The 22,720-nt window shown below is 37.0% G+C and overlaps 1 protein-coding gene across 6 annotated transcripts in view; it reads left to right on the top strand.

The window, feature by feature from the left end:
• Positions 1-7,646: 7,646 nt before the first annotated feature.
• Positions 7,647-22,720, top strand: part of RhoGAP102A (Rho GTPase activating protein at 102A) — a 44,134-nt gene continuing 29,060 nt past the window's right edge. For all 6 annotated transcript variants that reach the window (XM_076126302.1, XM_076126303.1, XM_076126304.1 and 3 more), the window contains exons 1-2: positions 7,647-9,556; positions 16,889-17,045. In XM_076126302.1, the coding sequence (XP_075982417.1) occupies positions 7,874-9,556; positions 16,889-17,045 (1,840 nt within the window). In that variant the 5' untranslated portion in view covers positions 7,647-7,873. The remainder of the gene's footprint in view (positions 9,557-16,888; positions 17,046-22,720) is intronic.

Raw genomic sequence — 22,720 nt, forward strand, 5'->3', positions numbered from 1 at the left:
ATTTGCACATAGCGGTTTTGAGGTCAACTACTAGTTAACATAGCCGCGTAGTTTTGACTGCATAGGTATACCTATGATCATTTTTGCAAAAAAAAAACTGTCTGTACATCATTCACTTCTTCTTCATATCAATGGTTTTATAAAGTCTTTACTAACTATATACCTCCATTTTTGTATAAACAATAAATAAATCAGTCACTGAAAGAATTTAACGATATCATCATTTGATTGTTATTATTATATACTATAATGCGAAAAGACTTTTTCCCCGACCTAATAATTAAAATTATGAATGAAATCATCCCTTTTTTACATTTCTGAATGTATAGCTATATCTCGGATCTTTTAATTTTCCTTTTTGTACAACATTACCAAAGGTACTAAACATAAAAATAATCGTAGATATCCAAAAAAAATGGAATTTTCATTTCCGCTTTCACAATTACAATCAAAATTGAACTTTTAATTTGTTGTGTGTCTGAAAAAATTCGAGACAATATTACCTAATAATCTAATGACAAGAAAGTTCAAAATATTTCAACAGTTACATCAAAAACGTTAACAGTCCTTGAAATTTCTCTGAGCATCGGAGCAAAAGCATTTAAAACAGCAGCTCAATAATTACATAAATAGTTCGATGACGTACGCGGCAGGTGTGTCTTTCATAATTTCACTCAAAACTTATACTATTTGTCTTCATTTTAAATATATATGTTTTATTGCCTCTGTGCTCTGTACAGCTAGCTTGTGAAAAGTAGTGTAAAGGTCTGGAGTTCGTTTCCCTGGTAGGGTTAGTACGGCAATTCCTCCGTGGTCGGGTCGTGGGTTCGATTCCCACACAGAATAATTATTTATGCGATCCACAAATAATTGTTTCGTGTCCGGTTGTAGTTTGTGTCCGTTGTTTGTTTGTTTGTAAAAGTCCCCGCGACACAAGAGCAATTGTTAATGCGGGAGATGCCTTTTTTTTAAAAGGAAAATACGGTACTATTGAGATAATAGAATATTTTCAATAGCAGGCAATAGTGTCCCGGGGTATGGCAATAGGCTCGCCCCTTATTACATGGGACTATCATTATAAATGGCGAAACATGAGTGTATTACGTAGATCTTTGCCTACACTAGCCTAGCATTTCTACTTGATATAAATAAAAAGATCTTTAAGTTTTAGACAAAATTTAATTCTATTCGTTCATTTTATGACCGTGAGTCATTGATTCCATGAAATAATATTAAGATACTTAAACTAGTTTACAGTGATCATAAGCTATTTAGTAATAATAATTTTCTTTTATGTCATTTCGCTAAAATTCATGATCATCATTTTCATCATGCCCGCTTAAGATTTCATCTTACTTTCATTTTAATTTTTGTATTAACTTTCTAATATGCGGTTTATTAAACAGTTTCCCCGGGTTGATCTATTTGAAATGAGTATCAGTTAGTATATCACATGAAATCTTGACAACTGTTTTTATACATTTGCCAATAATTTATATATCAGGTAGAGTACTTATCCGATACTATCGAACTGTGAAACTGACTTTGCTTATGACAATACACGTAATAAATAAATCTACTAACAACTACAAAATATTATGAATTCAAACATCAGCAATGTTTAAGCCTGGTTTTAACTTTAGGACAAGCGAAAGAACCCATAAATAAACTGTTTTAAGAATTCCCACTTTGCTCGTATTCTTGTACAAATGTTTATTTATTTGCAACGGATTTAGAAACTCACTGAATCTGGTATCGGCGCGAAAAAACTCAGGAAACATCTCCTTGTCCTCTAAACATAACGCTTTCTATTTCAGTAGCTTCAAATATTTTTATATTATATTTTAGTTTAAGTTCAATGTCAAATGGTCGGCCTAGAGAGAACGAGGCGACTAACTGAAATATCGACGTTCATTTTGTGTACGGAATGTCGGCTAACGGCACCGGCGCATAATTCTCTGCCGTAATGTTAACAAAACGTCAAAATCCTGAACTTTTCTGTCGATAACATGACAGACGCATTAATATGAGGAAATATGGGAAAATTACCGCGATATGCGACCTTAATTTGGGAGACCTTGTCAAAATGTATATTTGCGAAGCGCAATCAATCCATCACAGTCGGAAAAGTCAAGTCTGACAGGCTAATGTAATGCAGTACTTACTGCCTGGATAACATTAGCATTGAAGAGCTAAAACAATGGTAATGATTGAGGCATCACAACCGCAAATTTGGAAAAACCGATTCAGTTGATCAAGAAACAGGAAGACGAATAAATTTAATAAAATGACTAAGAAGAAATGAATGCATGAAAGTTACAGGAAGTGTATACATTTAAGAAAATTCCAAGCAATGCAAAAACCCCCAAAATCATCTACACTTACTAAAAAAGTGTAAAAGAAAGAAGCCATACAAGGTTCAGAAAGAAAGCAATATAGAACATCGACCGGCGAACATTTTCTCAGAAAAGTGAGTGCACTGGGAACAAAAAACTCATGTTTTATAAAAATACATGTGTATGATTGGTTAAGTGATAACAGATTTATAGAAGACATGTTTATTTGATGCTCTTTCTTATAATAAAGTTGTACAACACAACGCAATAAAGTGAAAACTAAAGCGAAATATTTAATGGTTTTGGCGACAGATTTTTGGGAAAATACGTTTTAAAACAATCTTCTAATTGAAGTCTTGACTTTAAAAGTTTCTTTACATTGTTAATTCTTTAGGGTACAAGTCGAAATAATTTTAAAAGATTAAGTAAGCATTTGTTACTTGTCAGATTTTCGCGTTTATAATCATTTGCTAAAAATATATTACCAACTTTAGAAAAGACAATAAGGTATTGCACTAGGAACACGACTTCTACATTGAATTAAAGTAACATGTATGGACCGAACTTAGTCTAAAATGAATGAATCTATGGTCATAAATTATAGCTAATTGTGCACAAAATATGAATGAAAACTACGCAGAAGTAATTTGTTACATTAATTTGGGACAGCAATTTCCCTCGTTACATTCACTTTAAATGATGCCATTGCCCCTAATTAGTGCTTTTATAATATATCCAAAACGATATGACAATAGGAATGTATAGAATTTTGAACGCGGGCATTTGTCATAGAGTACTTTCGATTATGAACCGTTGTTAGATGTAAAGAGACCAGTAGCACGATTTTCTTCAGTCGGTAATATCGAGTATCGAAAGTTTGACAGTTAAAATGTACTGCGATAGTAGTTCCTACGACGCCCGTTAGAGGCGCTGATCAGATTTTCATAACTGGCATAATTGGCATAACAATATGGCAATTGTACCCACACTGACCGGTGTTCGAATGCAGACATCAGCTTAGCAGTTCTACCAAACTGTTTGTCGGTACTGTAAGGAGCCTTCACGCCGTGTCAACACTAATTTGGGGTACTTAGGCTTGTTTTACACGTACTACAACCACACCACGACGCAGCGACAAAATATGGTTGCGGTGTGGTCGCGATATTGTTAACACGTGGTCCATAACGGCCGCAAAATGTGGTACGTGTAAATTGTATTTCATTTCAATAGGAAAATATTCACCCGACCACGTGTTATCGTTAGTGTGGTTTTGGTACGTCTGAAATAGCCTTTATATAGGCTTTTCTGGTTATTGTAGTGCTGTTACTGCCCACCATACATCACATCTGCCTATCTACAGATACTACCGAAACATAAACCGTTGTATCTTACTACAAATTACTTAGAATCAAAGATCATGACATAAACATTTTTCCTGTTTCATTTACAACAGCATTGTAACATTCTTTGAATTACAAAAGCGGCCATTGACTACAATCTTGAATAAGAAAGTTCATTAGACGGTCGTCCACCGGGATACGAGAAAATTTGCTTTAAAAAAATATATTTCGTGAAAATAATTGCGACAGAATCATTTATCTTTTCGAGTGCGAATATATCTCGCTCTCTGTCTGTTGAGGAGTTTTATTTCAGTTTGTGATGTTCATTCTTAATGGTCTGAATCAGATTTGGATTGTGGGTGTTGTGTGTCATGGCCCTTTTTAGATCTTAACTGTAATTTTGGTATTCCTAGTATTTTGGCGGAAGTTAGTTCAGTTAAGTTTAGGTTTATGACTAGTTTAATACGTGTATTTAAAATTTCAAACACATTGAAATTAATACAGTCTATCGTCTAGTTATTACACGTGGTCTGCAAAAGCCCTTAAAACTTAACATTTCAAGGAAATTTAAAAACCAAAATGAAACTGTTTTCTATTCATATTTAGACCAGCTAAACCAATCAGACAAAGCATCATTTAATGCCAATGAACATGCGAAAGTAGTACCGCAAATTCCAATCAGTTAATCCAAAGCAAATTAAATATAGGTTACATCCAAAAATATCTATAATAAATAAATTTACTCAAAAATAGTTATTTGTGTATGATCTAACAGTTTTACAAGTGATTAGATCAGAGAGATTCGAATGGTGTCAAGAGCCCAACCACTTGTTGGCGGCTATTTATTGAGATTTCTGTGTAAAACACCTATCGTCATCATTACTGGCCTATTTTACTTCGATCGAGAACAACAAATGTGTGTTTTTCCTCGAACAATAAGCTTTATAAAGAAAGCGTTGAAAAATAGTGCACATTTCCCTGAGTCTTTAATAAAGTGTTTTTTGCTCTTCGTAATAGATTCTTTTGTAACTTTTAAGAGTGTTTGTATTTATTTTGCATAAGATTATGCGATTTCAGTTAATTGATTTCATGGCTCGGTTTGGAAAAAATGACTTTTATTTGTCTAGTAAATTTATTGTCATAAGTCTAGCCGGTTTTTTAGCTAATGGCTACAGTACCGCCTCCTATAGAGTTAAAAACCCATTTCACAAAATGCGTAATGATTAGAAGCACCTCTGCCAAAACAAACAACTGTTAGGTAGTTATTTTATTTTCTTTTCCTTATGCAACTTCAAAAGAAATCATTCACCTTTCACGTAATTAATAGCTATGAATAACCTGACATTGTAATCGATTGACACAGCTATTGTTTTACACATTGACGCCAAATGACGTTCCTTGTCGTTCTTCGTACTCGCTGGCAAGCCACCATTGCCATTACTGTTTCAATCACAATAGTACGTCAATTATGGAATCACAAAAATTGGGACGCGTGATACAATGTGAATACACATGCCAAAATCATAATACACAATAGTTATCGCATCGTTAATTCGCATAATTGAACCTATACGAACTATAAAACGAATTTCTAATGCAAGTACAGCTTTAGCGACTGTAAAAGCAACTACGTCAGTACCACCGCTCTATGTCATAATAAGCACATTAATTTCCTTGGAACGTACCACCAAAATACATTTTATTACGTAAGATATGTATGACATCTAAAATATAGGGATAATATAAATACACATGTGCACAAATATTGTTTTTACATTTAGAATCGATTATACTGGTAATGACATCTAGCGGTGAATGCCCGAACTTGAAGAGCGAACTAACTACTCAAACAACGCACGCGTGTTTCACGCGTACAACTTGGCACGCTTTCAACAACGTTTACGCCCCGCAAACTAGATGGCGTTAGTAATGTTTCTAATGCCCAACACAATTATTTTGTTTATGTTATGTCGTCGGTTTATTTTTAAAACAGAGCGTTTTATAAGTGGCCTAGGAAGTTATGTATATCGCGGCCTGTGCAGAATGTGCCGATGGGCGATGCAATGTCGAGACTTTTCCACGCTACGAACACTTTACGTTGAAAGTTTTTATTGATTCAATGCGGCAGTAAAACGGTTTTTAATGTTTTTCAGTCTTAATGGTGGGAAAGTTCCTAGTCTAGAGGTAATAAGAGTAGGTGTATTAATATTGTAACGTTAGTATTGTTTAGTTGGCAGCTGTTTGTTGCAATTCGTTGAGAATTTAGAATTATAGGCCATTGGTATTGTAGAATTTTGTTTTTTATACGTCTTGGGGGGATTTCTTCAATGAAGTGATAAAGAATGACTTGAGCTAGACACTGTGTCGACTTGTATCTTGTAGTTTTGATAAGAAACTGCTACTTAAAGGAAATCTTTGCATAATTTCTTGAGAGTTGTTAATAGAATGTCTAGACAACGTCAAAAATGCTTTACAAATTGTCTATTTTTCGTTTACACATTCAGTTTCTGCGAAAATACTTGCTACATTATCTTTAAAAGTGTTTTTTACTTTCGTATATTGTTCTTAGCGATTAATTTCTTAATCGAACTCAAATTAAAACTGTTTCTAAGAATCTTTTATCGTAAATTTGATTTTGCATTGGATAATGTTTATGCAAGTTTAATTTTGTTCTTTTGTTACTGTGTTGGTCGTCTTATTACGATCAATATGACCATTAAATAACGTAGGTATATTTCAGCAACTGGTAGTCTAGGTTGAAAAGCCCGTTGAAAGCCTAACCCATCGAAATCGTTTTGGCTTTTTAGGGAGTTGTCGAACGGGTTCTATATGAATAACATACACCGTATTTAGTAAATAGTAAAAAAGATTCAAGTATATTGGATGCATATGACAAAATTCTATTTCTCCGTTTTTAATCATAAAGCTTTTTACCAATATCAATTATTTTGTATTCGAACTTAAACCTACATGTCCATGCAATGTAAAAAAAAATGCAATATGAAATTTACCTATAATAACTGTCCAACTACTAGGCAAAGGTCCACTTGCGGAACAAGGTAGAAGATAGATTTCAAGTCAACCACGCTAACCAAGGGCGGGTTCTCTTACAATCTAAGTGGTACTTACAACCTTTGTATGATTACGTAGTATATTTTGAAAATAAAAATGCAGATGTACAAACTTGATGCTGAAGTCCTTACAAAGCACATACAATTCACGTAGATAAAACTCTACTTGTCATAATAATATCATCATAATCGAACTTAAAATAAAATTATATATATGAAACGTAATCTCTACAAAGGAACAATGATATCAGTAATTTTAGTATTACTTACGCAAAAAAGAAGCGAGAAAGATTACTTTGTTATTTTAATTCTTTAAAGGGGTAAGAGGCCGTATCTTCTTAATTGGTCATAAATAGGCAACAGAGGCCTAACTCTTTATACTCATTACTCGCTATAAAATATGTTGGAACAGAGTTCTCATTCATATTCTGTGCTTTGCAATCTGTTATCAAAATCATAATTTGAATAATACTGAAATATTTTCGCAAAACAATGTTCGTGCAACCTGGAATAACATTCTGAGTGAAGACACGAGAGCATTCGCGAACGTTAAAATAACACGCGGCAGCTGGAGGAAGCCGCAGGTGTTCACAACTAGTACACAAACAAGTACCCACCTCCGAGCGCCACTGCCTACAGTTATTGTTCTACATTCTATCACCAACTGACCTAAATGTTACCCTAGCAAGTAAAAATTCATGAAAAAAAATGAAAATTAGTGCATATTGTTCGCGGTGCAGGCATGCAAGTATGAATGAAATGCATCGGAAGTGAGCCATGACCATCGTCAATCACGGATGCTAGGGCATGTCACCACATAGGTCAAGGAAGCAGGCGGACGGCGGCGGGGCGGGCGGCGCGCGCAGGGCGGGCGGACCATGTGGGCGGGCGCGTTTGTTTACGGGCGGCAGTCCCGCGCCGAACCGCCGCCAGCGCCGGTCCGCCGCTGCGCGAGCGCAACCTATCCAGTTCACGGCCGCTCTATAACCGGACGGCTATTTCGGCGCATAATATACCGCACGGTGCGGAGCAGTGTTCAGTTTCGCGCGGGCAGGTGCGCGGGCCGAGGTCGAGCATGCCGCGCCGCCGCCGCGAGCCGCCCGCCTGACCCCATGTGAGCGCGGCCATGGAGCGCCGCCGCCGCCCCGCCCGCCTCGAGCCCGCGCCCGACCCCATGACGAAGGCGGTGCGCCGCCGCGACAAGCCGCGGGAGCGCTGGCTCCTCACGCGCAAGACATGGAAGTACATGTCGGACGCGGGCCGGCGCCTCATCCCCGACGGCGCGCAGAACCGCGCGGAGGACGTGCCGCGCCTCGAGGCCTACTTCCAGGAGGTGTGCGCCAAGGAACCGCGCTTCCTGCTCTGGCGCAAGAGCTCGTACCCGGGAGCGCTCCCACGACCGCGTCGCAAAAAGCGCCCCCGCGGCGGCTCCGTGCGAGCTCGCTCGCCCGTGGAAGAGGTGCCGACGCCCCCAGCGCGCCCCACCGACCTCTTCATCGGTCATACCTCCGGCGGACGCTTCGATATCGCGAAGCTTCGACGAGACTTCTTCGCCGCGCCGGGACCGGCCGCTTCGACCTCCAAATTCAATGCTGCGTCCAGCCGCGCCGTGCCCCCAGCGCGGGCGGGCGCGGCGTCGGGTGATGCCGGCCGGGCCCTGCCCGAGGAGGAGGAGAACTCTTTAGTTGATTTATTGCGCAAGTACCTGAAAGTGGAGGATGACTCCGGCACTACAAGACTGTCGGATACCGAGGAGTTAGTCCGTTCTTTAAGAAAGTATTTAAAGCAGCAGTCGGAGCGGCTCCCCGCCGACTCCGACGCGAACCCCGGCCGCGAGAGGACCCTACTGGAAAACCTCGGCAGGTATTATGTGAGATCACCGAACAGGGATAACATAGTGCAGGACCTGCTGACGGATAGGAATTTAATGAAAAGACTGTATCATGACCTTCGTAAGACGAAACCTTACAGAGGCGGTAGAGGTGGCGGTGGCGGCGGCGGTAGTGGCCCCAGCGGCTATGGACCTAGTGGCTTTGTCAGTGGCGTTAGCGCTAATAATTCTAGGAGTGTACCGCGGAGCCGGACCGCCGGTGGTGCTCGTTATAATGATGGTGAGGACGGTTTCCGATCGCCGCCGATGTCCCCGCCACCTCTTATTGAAGTTTTTCACGAATCACTCGAGGACAAGTTTGTGGATTCCGGAACACAGACACACCCCATTCCCGACGAGGTGTTGTTGGAGCTGGAGCGGGCGTACCGCGAGAAGTTGGAGGCGCAGACGGCGCCGACGAGCCCGACAGGTCCGCCGCCCGACAGACCGAAGCCTGCGCGGCGGCGTTCCAGCGTGGACCACGACGACGTGTCACAATCAGTCAGTGACACTATCAAGCGGTACCTGAGGATGGCGCGGAAGAAGAGCGTAGACGCCGACAAGGCAGACCGCTTTAAGCGTATCAATTATGATAAGAATTTGCGGAATATAAAGCCTCGGATGCCGAGTGACGTGGACGACGATGGTCCACATAAAGGTTGTCAGACAGAGGAAGGATGGATTTTGACGTATCGGGAGTTACAATTCGCGTCTGTTGCGTCTACGCCGACGTCGCCGCCATCACCGGCGTCGCCGTCGGCGTCGCACTCGTTCCTCTCGACGCTGCTGGGTCGAAGTGCGCCTGCAGTCGCTCCTCCCGCAGGTGGCATGCAGAAGTCGCGCTCGTCGAGCAGTGTGGTGCAGAGTGTGATGAGCAAGCGGCTCTGGCGCACCAGGAGTCGCAGCCATTCGCGAGTCGCCGCCACCTGGACGCCTCAGGTCAGTCGCATTATAGTCTCTACTGCCACATTTATATACGTGTGCATGGGTGTTTCAGCTAGGTCTAATATAAGACATGATTGTTTGTGTTTCTATTCGATGGAATCTTATGTGGTATCTAAACGAATTAAAAGCTAATTTAAAAGTTTACAATGTTAAAAGCTTTTTCATATTTGCAACCTTGTCTTACACATGACCAATGGTTTTGATTTATCTTATTGCATGAAAGCTATGCGGATCCTTCTATATGTATAGTGTATTTACCCCACTATACGTCCATAATGGTGAAACTACCTCACCCTAGCATAAACCTACGTCGCTACAAAACGAGTTCTTTCAAAGACACTAATTATCGACAGCCCCTTAATAACAAATATATGGTTCCTTATAACTCGCAAAACGTTTTTACAATTATTTATTTTGACCTCTCTTTCTTCATCACAGTTTGTAACACTCTAAACTACTTGAGCCACCCTCGGTTTCTGAAGTACATTTAGCGGTAGTTTATCTATTCAATAGTACTTAAACTTTTAAACTCATATAAAAAACGCTATTGAATGGATAAACTACCGCTAAATGTACTCAGAAGTCGGGCACAAGTCGTTTACCGAGTACCAACAGTAATACGAATACAAGTATAATCATAAGATGTAATCATGGCTTCAACGCTTCGTATCCGGTGCTACATTTTTTATACCTGGCAAGTTCATAGCACAATTAACTAACACGTGATTGTGTCGCGAAAACGTAAAAGAATCTCTTTGGCAAACAAATGAATGCAATGTTGCTAATTAAAATAGTTTTATTCTATTAAAACCAGGTTTCTCGAACATTAAAACTTCATTTTAGAAGTTTGCACGTGTTGGGTATAAGAGATGAGGTTTTTAACCGGTATTTAATGGCACTGGGTAAACGTGAAAGTAATTCAAGTGCTGTGCTAATACTTTTCTTTCATGTGGTCCACCGAAAAACTATTAAATTTGGCTTAGTGACCATCAATTAAAACAGCTGGGCCCGATTTCAAAGGTGCTATATACGGCTAAGCCAACTGTATTTGAATCTGGTAGTTTTAACACCCAATAAAACATGACGTAGTATAAGTAATATTTATTATGTAGCTCTAGTAATGTTTTCGGTACATAGCAGCAATGGGTTAGTCTACTGTCATTTACACAGCCCATATACATATCCAAACTATAGAGACACACACAAAAAGTAGATCGTTAAAATGCTAGGCGACTAAGGGATCAAATCAATGATCTCTTGAACATATCATAGCACGCTTCTAATTTCATCCGCAGTTGCATTATTTTACATCTATTTTACAAATCAATATATACTGCAGCTATTAACCAGCCTAGATTGTTCTATTACAGTCCTTAAACCTATTACTGTATAATAGGTTCAGGTTAAGTGGCTCACTCGATCGCTGCTGCAAATCATATGATAAACGCGCACGCGCATAAATCGCGCGTAAATGCAATGCGCAAGAGTCGACGACGAGGCCTTTCAGCGCGCGTAGACTCGCGAGTTACCGGAGTTACTTCACTACTACAGATGCTTTGCTATTTACGTTGTTTTCGTAGCCGTTTTGTCCAGTAACGCGATTTTCTACCATTAACGATTATCGACAACTGGCTAGCTAACGAGATTTAGTTTGAAAATTTGATCAGCGCCTCTAGCAAACGCCGTAGTAACTAGTTTCGCAGTGCCATAGTTTCGATACTTGATAGTAGTTGATAGTACCGACTGTAGAGAATCACCGTAAATACTGTAAACTCACGAAGACGTCTTATTTTTCACTATAAGGATTCTAAAAAATCCTTCAGCGTTGCCTTTCATCGTTATATTATGATTTGTTTCCTTTATGTTGATCAACAAAGTCCGAATTAATCATATCATAACTCAGGCTTGTTAAAACATGTCAGTTTCGATTCCTGCCAATTGCAATAAGATCAGACATCGCTTTATTTCTTTTACTCATACCTGCAATGATTCTCTTTGTAGTCTAAAACATACTGTACACAGCACTCATCAAGTTTGTTTGATCTCTATAACCCGACCAATTACAAGTGATCTCAAGTGTTGATGGATCGCGTGTCGAAGTCACTCGAATTGAAATAATTCATGCCATTCTAAATATACAACATTATATTTACGTTGATTCGAAAATACTCGGGCTATATATAACACGGATTCCTGATAATTATTTTGAGTATTGTATTTGGAAGACAAACACGAGGGTGATTGATGTAGGAGATGCAGCGTGTGAGAAACTTTGGCTGATGGTAAACTCAACGTGGGTTGGATATGACGATAGCTTTACTATCATTATATAGTAACGGTAATATTGTAAGAGGATTGATCGTATCATGTGCCTTTTAATGGCTCACGGTGGACCAATAACTGGCTTTAAACCTCAATACGGGGTCAATCGCTTTCGCGGACAAATCTCAACCGAACGCACAAAAAACATTGTGCAACAAAGAGTATACATATATGTAATTAATATAAGTATACTCAGGTTAAGGTTATTATTTATAGGCATAGCCTGAAATAAAATTTAAATTAGATTTGATTCAAAAACCACTTAGTTACTATTGAAAGTATGGACCTTAGTAACGTAAGACATGGCTTTTATTTTTGGAATTTGTTACTATTCTTCAACTGGCCGGTACCACTAATCTCTCACTGAGAGTTTGCAAAGCTAGAATTGATATTCTAGCTTCCTTAGATATCCTTAGATAGCTAACACCCATTATTGATTTCGAAATTAGGTATAACTAGCCAGTTTCGCAAGAAAATCTTAATGCACATTATCATGAATTGATTTATCTACAATTTAGGATTAACTGTAAAAAGTAATCTACACATGCGATGGTCTTGGCAGATTACACCGATATCTGGACAAAAAATTACAAACATTGCCAGTATGAAAAATTTAATTTTCTACTAATATTTGTGGCAGATTTATTAAAAGGAGTTGCCAGTTGCCAGGCAAGTTAGACCTGGCACCTGGCACTTCTATGTTCTAAGAAAGTTGCAGTGGTTTTTGTATATTTTCTTACACAACGTTAGTAACATTTTATTTTTGTCATCAATCAGTTATTCATATTTGCATTTCAAGTCGTAGATAAATGTATGATTCCTATGCTGCGTAAACCAGAAGAAAATCTCAATCTTATTTTGCGAAATGTTACTCCTATATGGTCAACAAGTTTTTACTCGTAATCATGATGAGTTCGTAAAGAGACACATTAAGTGACTTCATACTCTTGTGATAGTTTTTGTTTATTGCCCTTGCCAGTCGTTCTTTCATTGCTCCCTATTTTAACTATTTGCCTTGCTTGTTTGATGTTATATGAATAAATATAACTATAGCAAAATATTCCAGTTTCGCGCACGATTTCTGTCACGTGCATTTTCACGCGACTAGGTTCCCTAATTTTAAAAGCTGACTATAATTTTTAAATGTGTGTATGCATATAGCGTAAATCAATGACTCTTTGATAATTTGTCATATAAAATCAACTATTCGTTTCTTCATCAATTTTAAATGTCCATTTTTCCGCGTGCAAATAAATGTTTTCCGTAATATACTCAATTAAATAATATTACTAAGTTTTTACTATCCTCGTCTAGTTCAGTGCACGATTCACTCATACAAACAGTTTTTCTGTTGATATTATATAATTCATAATATAATATATACGACGCTCAGCACTTGCCACTTAGAAGCGGACTATCAAAGCGACACGTGGGCGGGGTGAGACAACACATATTTATTAAAACGACTGACTCACGGCGTTTTAATATCTAGTCGAGACAAACTCCAAAAAATCGGAAATATTATCACAACAGTCATCCACGTTTTGGTCTATATCTCCTATATTACTGACTCAATTTTCATGAAAATTATATCAATGTGTAGATCAAATTATAACCTTTCTAATACTATAAGTTTCAACAGAATTTGTTTGGTAGTTTTTGCGTAATTGTGTTGTAAACAAAAATATAAACAGTCCCAATTTTTGTAAAATGTTTTGAAGACACGATAGATATAATATATAAATGATAATTGATGTGTATACGGCGTCGTCGCTTGGATATTAATCTGGATTATGAGCCCCCAACCAATTTGTTAGATGCAAGTTCCACCGTTAAACTTTATTTATTCTCTTTTAATATAATATTTATAATGTATTTTATATTTCAAACTAATAGACTATCGCCTTGTTACAGTTTTCGTTCAGTTTTTTGCATTTTCTTCGCCTTGAGAAAGTAGAAATTGTTTTTATATACGTTTTCCTCTTTCATAATGTTGTGTGTGTGTTGTGTGACCTAAATAATGTGTTGTTTTACTTTCTGTGTTCTTGTTGTACGAAGGTCCTTGTATTTCGATGCAAGTGTTTATTGATATTATATATGTACTGCGTATAACGTTAGCTGTAATAAAAGCTTGCTGAATGCACTTATTACAACCTTTGTATAATTTTGGTAAAGGCAACTCCCGCACTAATTATTGCTATTTTATCGCGGGAACTATACCCAATACAACAATGTATTGTGGTGGGCTCAAATATTTATTCAATTAGTGTTTAATTGTCAAAAGAATTAAATATGAAATATTCTCTCGTATACTGCCATACTTCAAAATAACATGCATTACTGAATAATTTATAAAAACTAAAATTTTGTAAGACAAATATAAAATATTGGTCTAGAATAGCTAAGAAACCTCGATGTATATGAATGAAAAGTTTTGTCAATATACTTACAACGCTTTACTGGGAATTGTGGAACATTCAAATACCTAATAGCCTACATTTGTGCTCTAATTCTAGGTGGTCCCACTATGTAGGCTATTTAGTTTGTAAATAGTAACTAAAGTGTATAAATGTTTATCTGTTGAAAGTACTTTTACATTATGTTTTTATTTCCTGTACGCTTTCTGTCAATCAGACTGTAGTACTAATATTAATTCATCTCGCATCTACATTCCAAGAGCAGTGATAGCCGAGTGGTATAAGTTGACACCTCCCACGCAAGTGGTCGCAGGTTCGAACCCGAGGCAACACACCAATGACTTTTCGAAGTTATGTGTGTATTAGAAATAATTATCACATGCTCCAACGGTGAAGGAAAACATCGTGAGGAAACCTTGCTTGCCTAAAAATTTGTTTAAAACATTTATTGAGGGCATGCAAAGTCCCCAACCCGCACTTGGCCAGCGTGGTGGACTCAAGGCCTAACCCCTCCCTCATTACGGGAGGAGACCCTTGCCCAGCAGTGGGACATTAATGGGTTAAATTTATTATTTTTATCTTTATTCCGACAATTTAGTAGAGAGCCTTGATATGCACGATTTACATACATTAAAATCACGACTTCTTCCCATATACGCAGAAACCAAAGAACGCTACTTGGTACGATCCTTCCAAACTTCCTTTGATGTATGTAGATTATAATTTTACAATTATATGTAATTCGTAAATAAAGTAGCTGTATCAGACAGGCCACTGTCAGTTACATAAGTCTGCGCGTCACTAATATTCTTAATTCAGATTTGGTATGCCTCCGCCAGCCGCTTACTTTGCATACAAAACTCTCTACTAAGTTGTTAAACTATAACACTATGTTATTCCTATACTTAAGCCACCCCGTTGTTTAAGCACACTGTAGTGTCCCACTGATAGCTATACTTTGGAACCAATGACATTAATAGCCCATGTTGACTATAAGCTATAACAACGTAGACGCACGTAGACCTCTGTAGCTCTCGTAGCAAGCAATCCGCCGTAGACAAGACATGGTTAAGTTCACTTGTCAGTATGCTCGTAGCACATAGTCGCCCGTTTCAAATCGTTTCCTTACCGAGTATTGACCATTTTAAGATGTTGTTTACTTATCCTGCTATTTACTACTATTATACAATTCCTCCTTTTTGATGTCTCAATATATGTATTTTTTTACCCCTAACTACCACTGCTGAGCAAGAATCTCGTTCCGAACTAAGGAGGGGCTAGACCTTGGCTCCACTTTGCTAGCCAAGTGTGTCTTAAGACTTAGCAAGCTCTCAAGAAATGTGTTAAAAAACGTTTTGCCTCAATAAATATAATAGTTTATTTCAACGTTACACAATAATAAAACGTAACACATTACGTGTGGGACCCGGCGACGATTTATCGCTTATATTCACTGACATTTACGAGAACACTCATTCAGACAACGCTTTACAGGTTTTTTTACACTCACTTATTATACATTATATATTTAAAAACATTCAGTAACAAAAACAGAATATAAGTCTTATGTTTTATTCGGTATCATTTAGACTTTACTATCTAGTCGTAGACTCCCTTGATCGAATATTTTAAGGGCTATTAGACTTTCATAACTTGGATTGCTCATCAAAGGTTCTAGCCTTTCTCAAAATTTCTGTTCATATATCAGGGTCCAATAAAAGACCAATGGAATACTTAACCTTCATACACAATTTGAGTAGACCGGACCTTTTACACAATGAAAATCAGTTTTGATTACAACAATTTTAGTATAATATGTGTAACTAGTTTGATATGTTAAAATGATATATGTTTAAAATAAAAAGATGCAACTATTGATTGCTTACGTACATAACTGGGTGAAAGATTAGCTAAAGGTTTTAATTATTACGATCATATTTTATTGTGGATATGACTTTAAATATGTATCACCATTTTAGGAGCTTGGACTTTTGTTTTTAACCGTTTGTAGTTTACTTTTGTGCTTATAATAATGTTATGTCTTCACATGATTTTTTTGTGAATGCTCTTTGCATGAGCAATTTGATGAAAATCCTAACGTTCAGTTTCAAACCGCTAAATATTTAAAAGAGAGATCGGGGAATCCCCGAAACTTGTATTTAGCCCGAGGAGGTTACGCAGGTTAACCACTGAAATATTTAATTAATATAACACTTGAACATATCAATATAAATAATTTGCCAAACCATTAACTGCTATTTATACTTTCTTTGCCTCAAAATATTTCTTCGAATTCGCCTTGCCTTTAAGGAACTTTAAAACTTAAAACTAAAATCTTAAGCATTTGAACGTTGTATTCTACTCGTTTTATGATAAAATGTAAGGTATTCTAACCTTTAATTTTCAATCGCGTTTAAGACCCGTTACATTATAATATTATGTGTACAAGTCGCGACAGTTTAAAATCGTTAAATGTAACCTTCTTTCCCTGCTAACTCTATACAGTTACTTGACATTTGAAAAATATACTAAACCTCCATGAGGTGTTAGTGGTGTGTGGTGTGATGACGTCACGCGTTATGTGCAGGGCAGTTGTTGCTGGGCAGACGGCGCCGGGCGCTGCGTGCGGCTCACAGACACCTCGCTGCTGACCCTCAGCGAGGTGGAGCGGCGCGCGCTGCAGCAGGCCGCGCTCGCCAGGCTGCAGCAGATCAACCTTGGTACTTCTATCAAGATACCTGAAGGTAAGACATTGACGCTTTTGCGACCTTTTTGTCTGTGTCGATAAGATACATCACGCTCCGTACGTCTTATAATCCAATTTGTATGTACTCGTATCTTACGCTCCATATCTAGATAAGTCTATATCTAAATATTATATAAATAACTCAAAAGAGACATAGTGATCTATCAACATACAGCCCAAACCACTGGACGGATCAGCCTGTTTGGCATCTTATTACGTAGGCATCCGCTTAGAATTTTGATCAATTCTACTCCCAATGGGATTGATTAGGGAATATAAGATTGTATGAAAATTCATTCATATGTCACAAATCACGCAGACGAAGTCGCGAGTAAAAGCAAGTGAGTTATAAATCACATGAATTGAAGCAGGAGTCTGAGCAATGTTTTTTAAACGTGCAAACGAAAATTAAAAAGATTATAGGTACCGTCTTTCATTTTGTTTTGTAGAACAATTTAATCTTTGCACCATACTGCATCGTCCCAACATCGTTAAACTTAACAAATCGAGATGGTATTTCGGTATTTTATTCTATTGTCTTTATGCTTCAAACAAATAAACTTTCCTATAGTCAATAGAATTCTAGCACCCTACCTATTATTTCCTTTCCTCTATGATTATAGCTCAAACCTATATCTCTATCAATCTCTCATCACATATTTACCTAAGATATAAATCAGTACATAAAAGCGCTACCTGTCATATAAAATCAAATATATAAATTGGCCAATTTGTATGATATATATCAAAAAGACAGACGTTGTTTTTCACCGTGGTGTTTCACCTGAGTGGTTAATGATCTGCTAAATGAATGAGAGTGGAATGGCTATTACTGGCTGAGTAATAGACGACGGGGCACGTTATGAGACTAATGTATTATGGCTAGGGTTGATGGACAATGTGTGTCGAAATATGTGATGTGTACGTATTGAGTGATGAGCAAGTATTTTATATCGTGTTATTGCAAGTATTACTTAAAAAATATAAGAAAGCAATGTGATTATGAATGACTAGTTTCTGATGAGGATTTGCTATTTTCAGTCTATTTTAAACCTTCTATTATTCAATGCCAAGCCCTATATGTATAAATTCCAATATCTTTCAAGAATAGTGACAAAAAAGTGACGTTTAACTGATAAAATTTTGTGAACATTTCTTTACTTTTTTAATTTATAATAACTACTTTTCAATTGTGACATGTTTATACAATGCTAATTAAGGAGAGCAAAACGAATTACTTTTTTAGATTGAATGAATCTACAGATTAAAAACCCTTGTGTGTATGTCACATATACTATTTCAAATACTGTACCAAAATTGAAAACTGCAAAAATGCAATCATCGTGGAAGTAATTCCACCTCGCATGAAAGCACTTTCACAATAGATACCTAGAGAGAGATGAGTTAGAGGCGCGGTAGTGGCGCGCGGCGGTAGTGGCAGTAGCGGCGCGCGCGCACGACTCGTTGTGAAACTTGGTCACATGCCAGTCGTTGTTTGTTGATCCACTCAGTTAGATCAACGCGCTATCGGGAACTATCTGATTTTCATTTCTATCCAATGCTATAAGGAGGGAAATGAAAATGGAATTTGGACAAATATGATGTCAAAGTCGCTTATGTTAATAAACTGTGGTGTTTATAATCCTGAATTATAGAACATTGTACTATACTTCTTTGTTAATATACTAATCATTAATTATAAAAAATCCACGTAATTTTAAAAGACAAATATAGCTTACCAGACTACTACGACGCGTAGCGCGCCTCCTTTCTTTTATATTCTTTTTTTTCGTCAATGTGTATATATAGTTTTAATTTTGATAATTTAATGTAAATATTTAGTTATATAAGTTTTGTACTGTATAATATGTAATAAAATTCTATTGTTATGTAGTTTTGTGCTTACCAGACTATTCTTTATTTGCAAAATGGGTCCATTTTTATATTGATCAATTATTTTCGTTTCAAAATCCAAAATGAAATTATATATACACTTATAATAGTCGTTACAATTACTGAATCTACCACCAGCTCAGAAATTAGATTTTCTAACCCAATTGTCGAACAGTTAGATTTTTCCAAGTACATTTACTATTAAATTTTATTTGACTTATTGCTATACTACAGTTGCTGGACTCTCTTTTTCCCTCTTTGCTTAATCAAAATCGTTAGCATCTATTTGATATGTATTGAAGAATGTGTAGGTGTCCACCGTTATACAGTCGAAGCAACAGTCACAGACTAACCTCATAATAAATCTTCTTTGTCTATGCACTCAATGCTGCGTTGCACCCGTGACACATAACTCAGTGTTATGGCTTCAACCTTCCGTCTAAACACTGCTGCACTGATCGTTACTCATAATAAAATCTTTAAACTGTTTAAAGGTATGTGAATTAATAAAGACTAAAGAAATCAAGTTAGCTTTCAAAATATTTAGAAATGTACGAAATTATTTTTTCTAATCACAAACGTGTATTTCTTTTTATACTTCTCTACATAAGTCTCAATAACAGTAAAAAATCAAAACCACCTTAGCAGTTTGTCAACTCTAGTCTTCCATTACTTCTCAAATATTTTTTTTAGATGAATACTACTTTTATAACTTCCTATTATAATTCCATATTTTAACGTTGTCTAATTACTTCTTTGTTTAACACTATCTATTTTACCACGACAGCAGTATTTCTTTACTTTTAAACCTCCAAAAGATAGTTAACTGTGGTCACTTTAAACATGCTTATTAAAATCTAAACTCCATTATTCATTTTTCTTAAATAACATAACAATCGCATCAATCACCGTATACATCAAGTAAGTTCAACAGAACACCTGTAAACACAGTCCTATCACAGGTGACCCACTCATCTATAAATAACCTGACACAAGACATGTCGTTCTATTTCCAACGTTCTCATACGTTACGTGTCCGCCATCTTATTACGTAAAAGTGACGCGCGATGACGTCACATTGCGACATATACAGCGTGTTGATATACTAATATATTAGCCAACAAAGTTTTTTTATAGGATTTAAATTGCTTTATTTATTTGTTTTTGCGATGTGTGTTTTATTTGTTGTTGTAGGTGGCGAATTGTTTTTCGAATTTATGTTGCGGTAGTGGTTTTTAATTGATGTTAAAATGTTGTCTACGTCTGATAGTGAGTCTACTTTGATTTTTTTAAGTCGTGAATATAAATACGTGATTTTTGCGTCTGTAAGAAGCGATTGATGGTACACGTGCTTCTTATCCAAGGTTAGATAATCACACCATCATTCCGGGTACCAAAACCTTGATAAAAAATGCTAAAAACTCACATAAACCTCTGCTCTAATAGTATCATGTTTTACTCTCTGCAAAATTACACGTGAAACTTGAAAATAATATTGGATTGTAACAAAAACCTATTAAAAGCAACCTTGACCCGTCGCTGAAACACATTTGGCAAAACACCAAAGATGACAATTAAAATACTTGTTGACCATTTAAACGAAGCCCTAAAAGCCCTTAACTCAGTCAAGAAACACTCGGAACATTTGTAGTGCCGTCCCTTTCTGAAGGTATTAATAGTTGCAAATATTTAAACTTGTTTTGCAGCCAGCTTTGAATGGATAACATTCTGATATTTAGTTTTTATTCAGGAAATAAACAACGAATTTATATGAGTTATTTCAACATTTTGGCTGTCAAAACCATATACTTACTAAAAATATTTTAGCCTTAAGCTGTCTTGCTTGCAGATACAATCTGGTCCTATGAAATAAATAATGTACAAGGGATTAATCTCTAGACTTCTTTCAATCGGAATTAATAAAAGAACTATTGTAATTTTGTCAATAAGGATTAAAAAACAAGCCAGTCTTACCAAAGGGTATCGTGTTATAACCCAGGTAACTGGATTGCGGAGGTCTGAGATGCAGTCGCTTCATGTCATATACTGAGACTGGAAGACGACTCCAACATAGTTGGAAAAAAGCTAGGCTGATTGATTGAGAAAAATAAATAAAAAGCTGAGGTACTATTAAAATGTTTATACCTTAACTTAACTTCAACCGAAAGCATAACAACTGTTTCCGTAATGAAGAGTAAATTACGTATCCAATTTTAAAATGCTTTATTAAGTATAGTGTCATGTGATTGGTCAATCAAAATACCAATAAATGACGTCACACTACTCTATAAAGTCTCCACGCTGTATATATCAAGCTGTCAGTTGGCAGCACTAAATCCACGGCACTAGATATCACATGATGGTCTTTGTTACGAGTATTTCTGATTAAGAATGCGCCGTGTAGGTGTTATAGTCGATAATTATTAGACAGCTCGACATTATATTAGTGGTGATATATACGTAATACTACTTCTGTCTGTGTCGTGTTCCCGTGGTAGATAGGAAGAAAATAGTATAGTTATATTTGTTTTAAGTCCCCAACCCGTAAAAGGAAAGCGTTGTGTACGCGAGGCCTAACTCATTGTGACCCTTGCCCAACTGTATAACAATAATGAACTAGATAAAAATCTTACAAGAGCTAAGGCAGCAGGTGAAAGTATTGCCTGGACTCAAGGCAGTACAGTGTACACCGATGACTTTTGAACAATCAAGTTATGTCTGTATTTGGAATATAATCAATTGTTATAAGGGTGAAAGTACTTTTAAACAGTTTTTGGCGCAAAGTCCTTGCCTGCATGGTACCTAAGCGTGGTTGATCCTAGGACGAACCTATTCTTCTTTCAATTTGAGATGAGACCTGTGACTATTATCTCTCTATACAAAAATGTAAAACAAATACGTGTCTAATATTTTTAAATTATCTGACTGGCGGACTAATTATAATTTCTGTTCTGTTGGAAACATCCCTATCGTATGTATCCCATTTTGTTATAACACTTTTGGTCAGTACATCATCTATCTTATATTCATTTACAATCCCCATTCAATAACATCTCTCCGCACTGAACAGTTTCTATAAGAAGCCACGAACAATCTCTCGCAATCGGGTTACGTTATATTTAGCGAGGAATCTCTCTTGTGTTAAGAGACAAATGAATGCACTCACGTGGAATATACACAGTTAATAAGGTATGCTGGGGTAAAGTTAGCTTTTATTGGTGCCAAGACAACAATAATAAAATCACATGACGATTGTACTTACTCCCTCTTGTAGTTATCTTTCTGTTGATACTGAACTTAATCTGTTTTAAGGCTTGTGAGATCTCAGCTCGGCCACATTCGATATTTAGATTCCCCGTTTTTTCTATTTAGTTTCTGCTCCGCTATTAGGAGCCGTCCATTAGTCACTTAACGTATTTTTTAAACTCTCCCCCTCCCCCTTGATTATACATGTAAGGTTTAAGAGTAACCTCTCTCCCCTTCTTTCCTACCTATGTCACGTTTCTTTTTCTAGTAAATACAGGTTTAAGTAGTGCCCAAAAAAAGTATAGAAGGGCTTTCAAAAATATGCAAACGTTTTATGAAACTACACGTTGAAACTTGTTGCTTCCTGACAAGGGTTATCTTCATGATGCTTGAACCACTGTCCTCAAATTTTCTAAACTTAAGAGACCTTTAATGGTATCTCACATGTATAGACATGGGTTTCTTTGCAGCAAGAAAGCAGCAAGAAGCAGCTTGATGAAAAGGCCCTGAGTCCATGTTGTTTTAGATAATGAT

This window comes from Anticarsia gemmatalis, chromosome 18 (assembly GCF_050436995.1).
Source record: "Anticarsia gemmatalis isolate Benzon Research Colony breed Stoneville strain chromosome 18, ilAntGemm2 primary, whole genome shotgun sequence".
Classification (NCBI taxonomy): Eukaryota; Metazoa; Arthropoda; class Insecta; order Lepidoptera; family Erebidae; genus Anticarsia; species Anticarsia gemmatalis.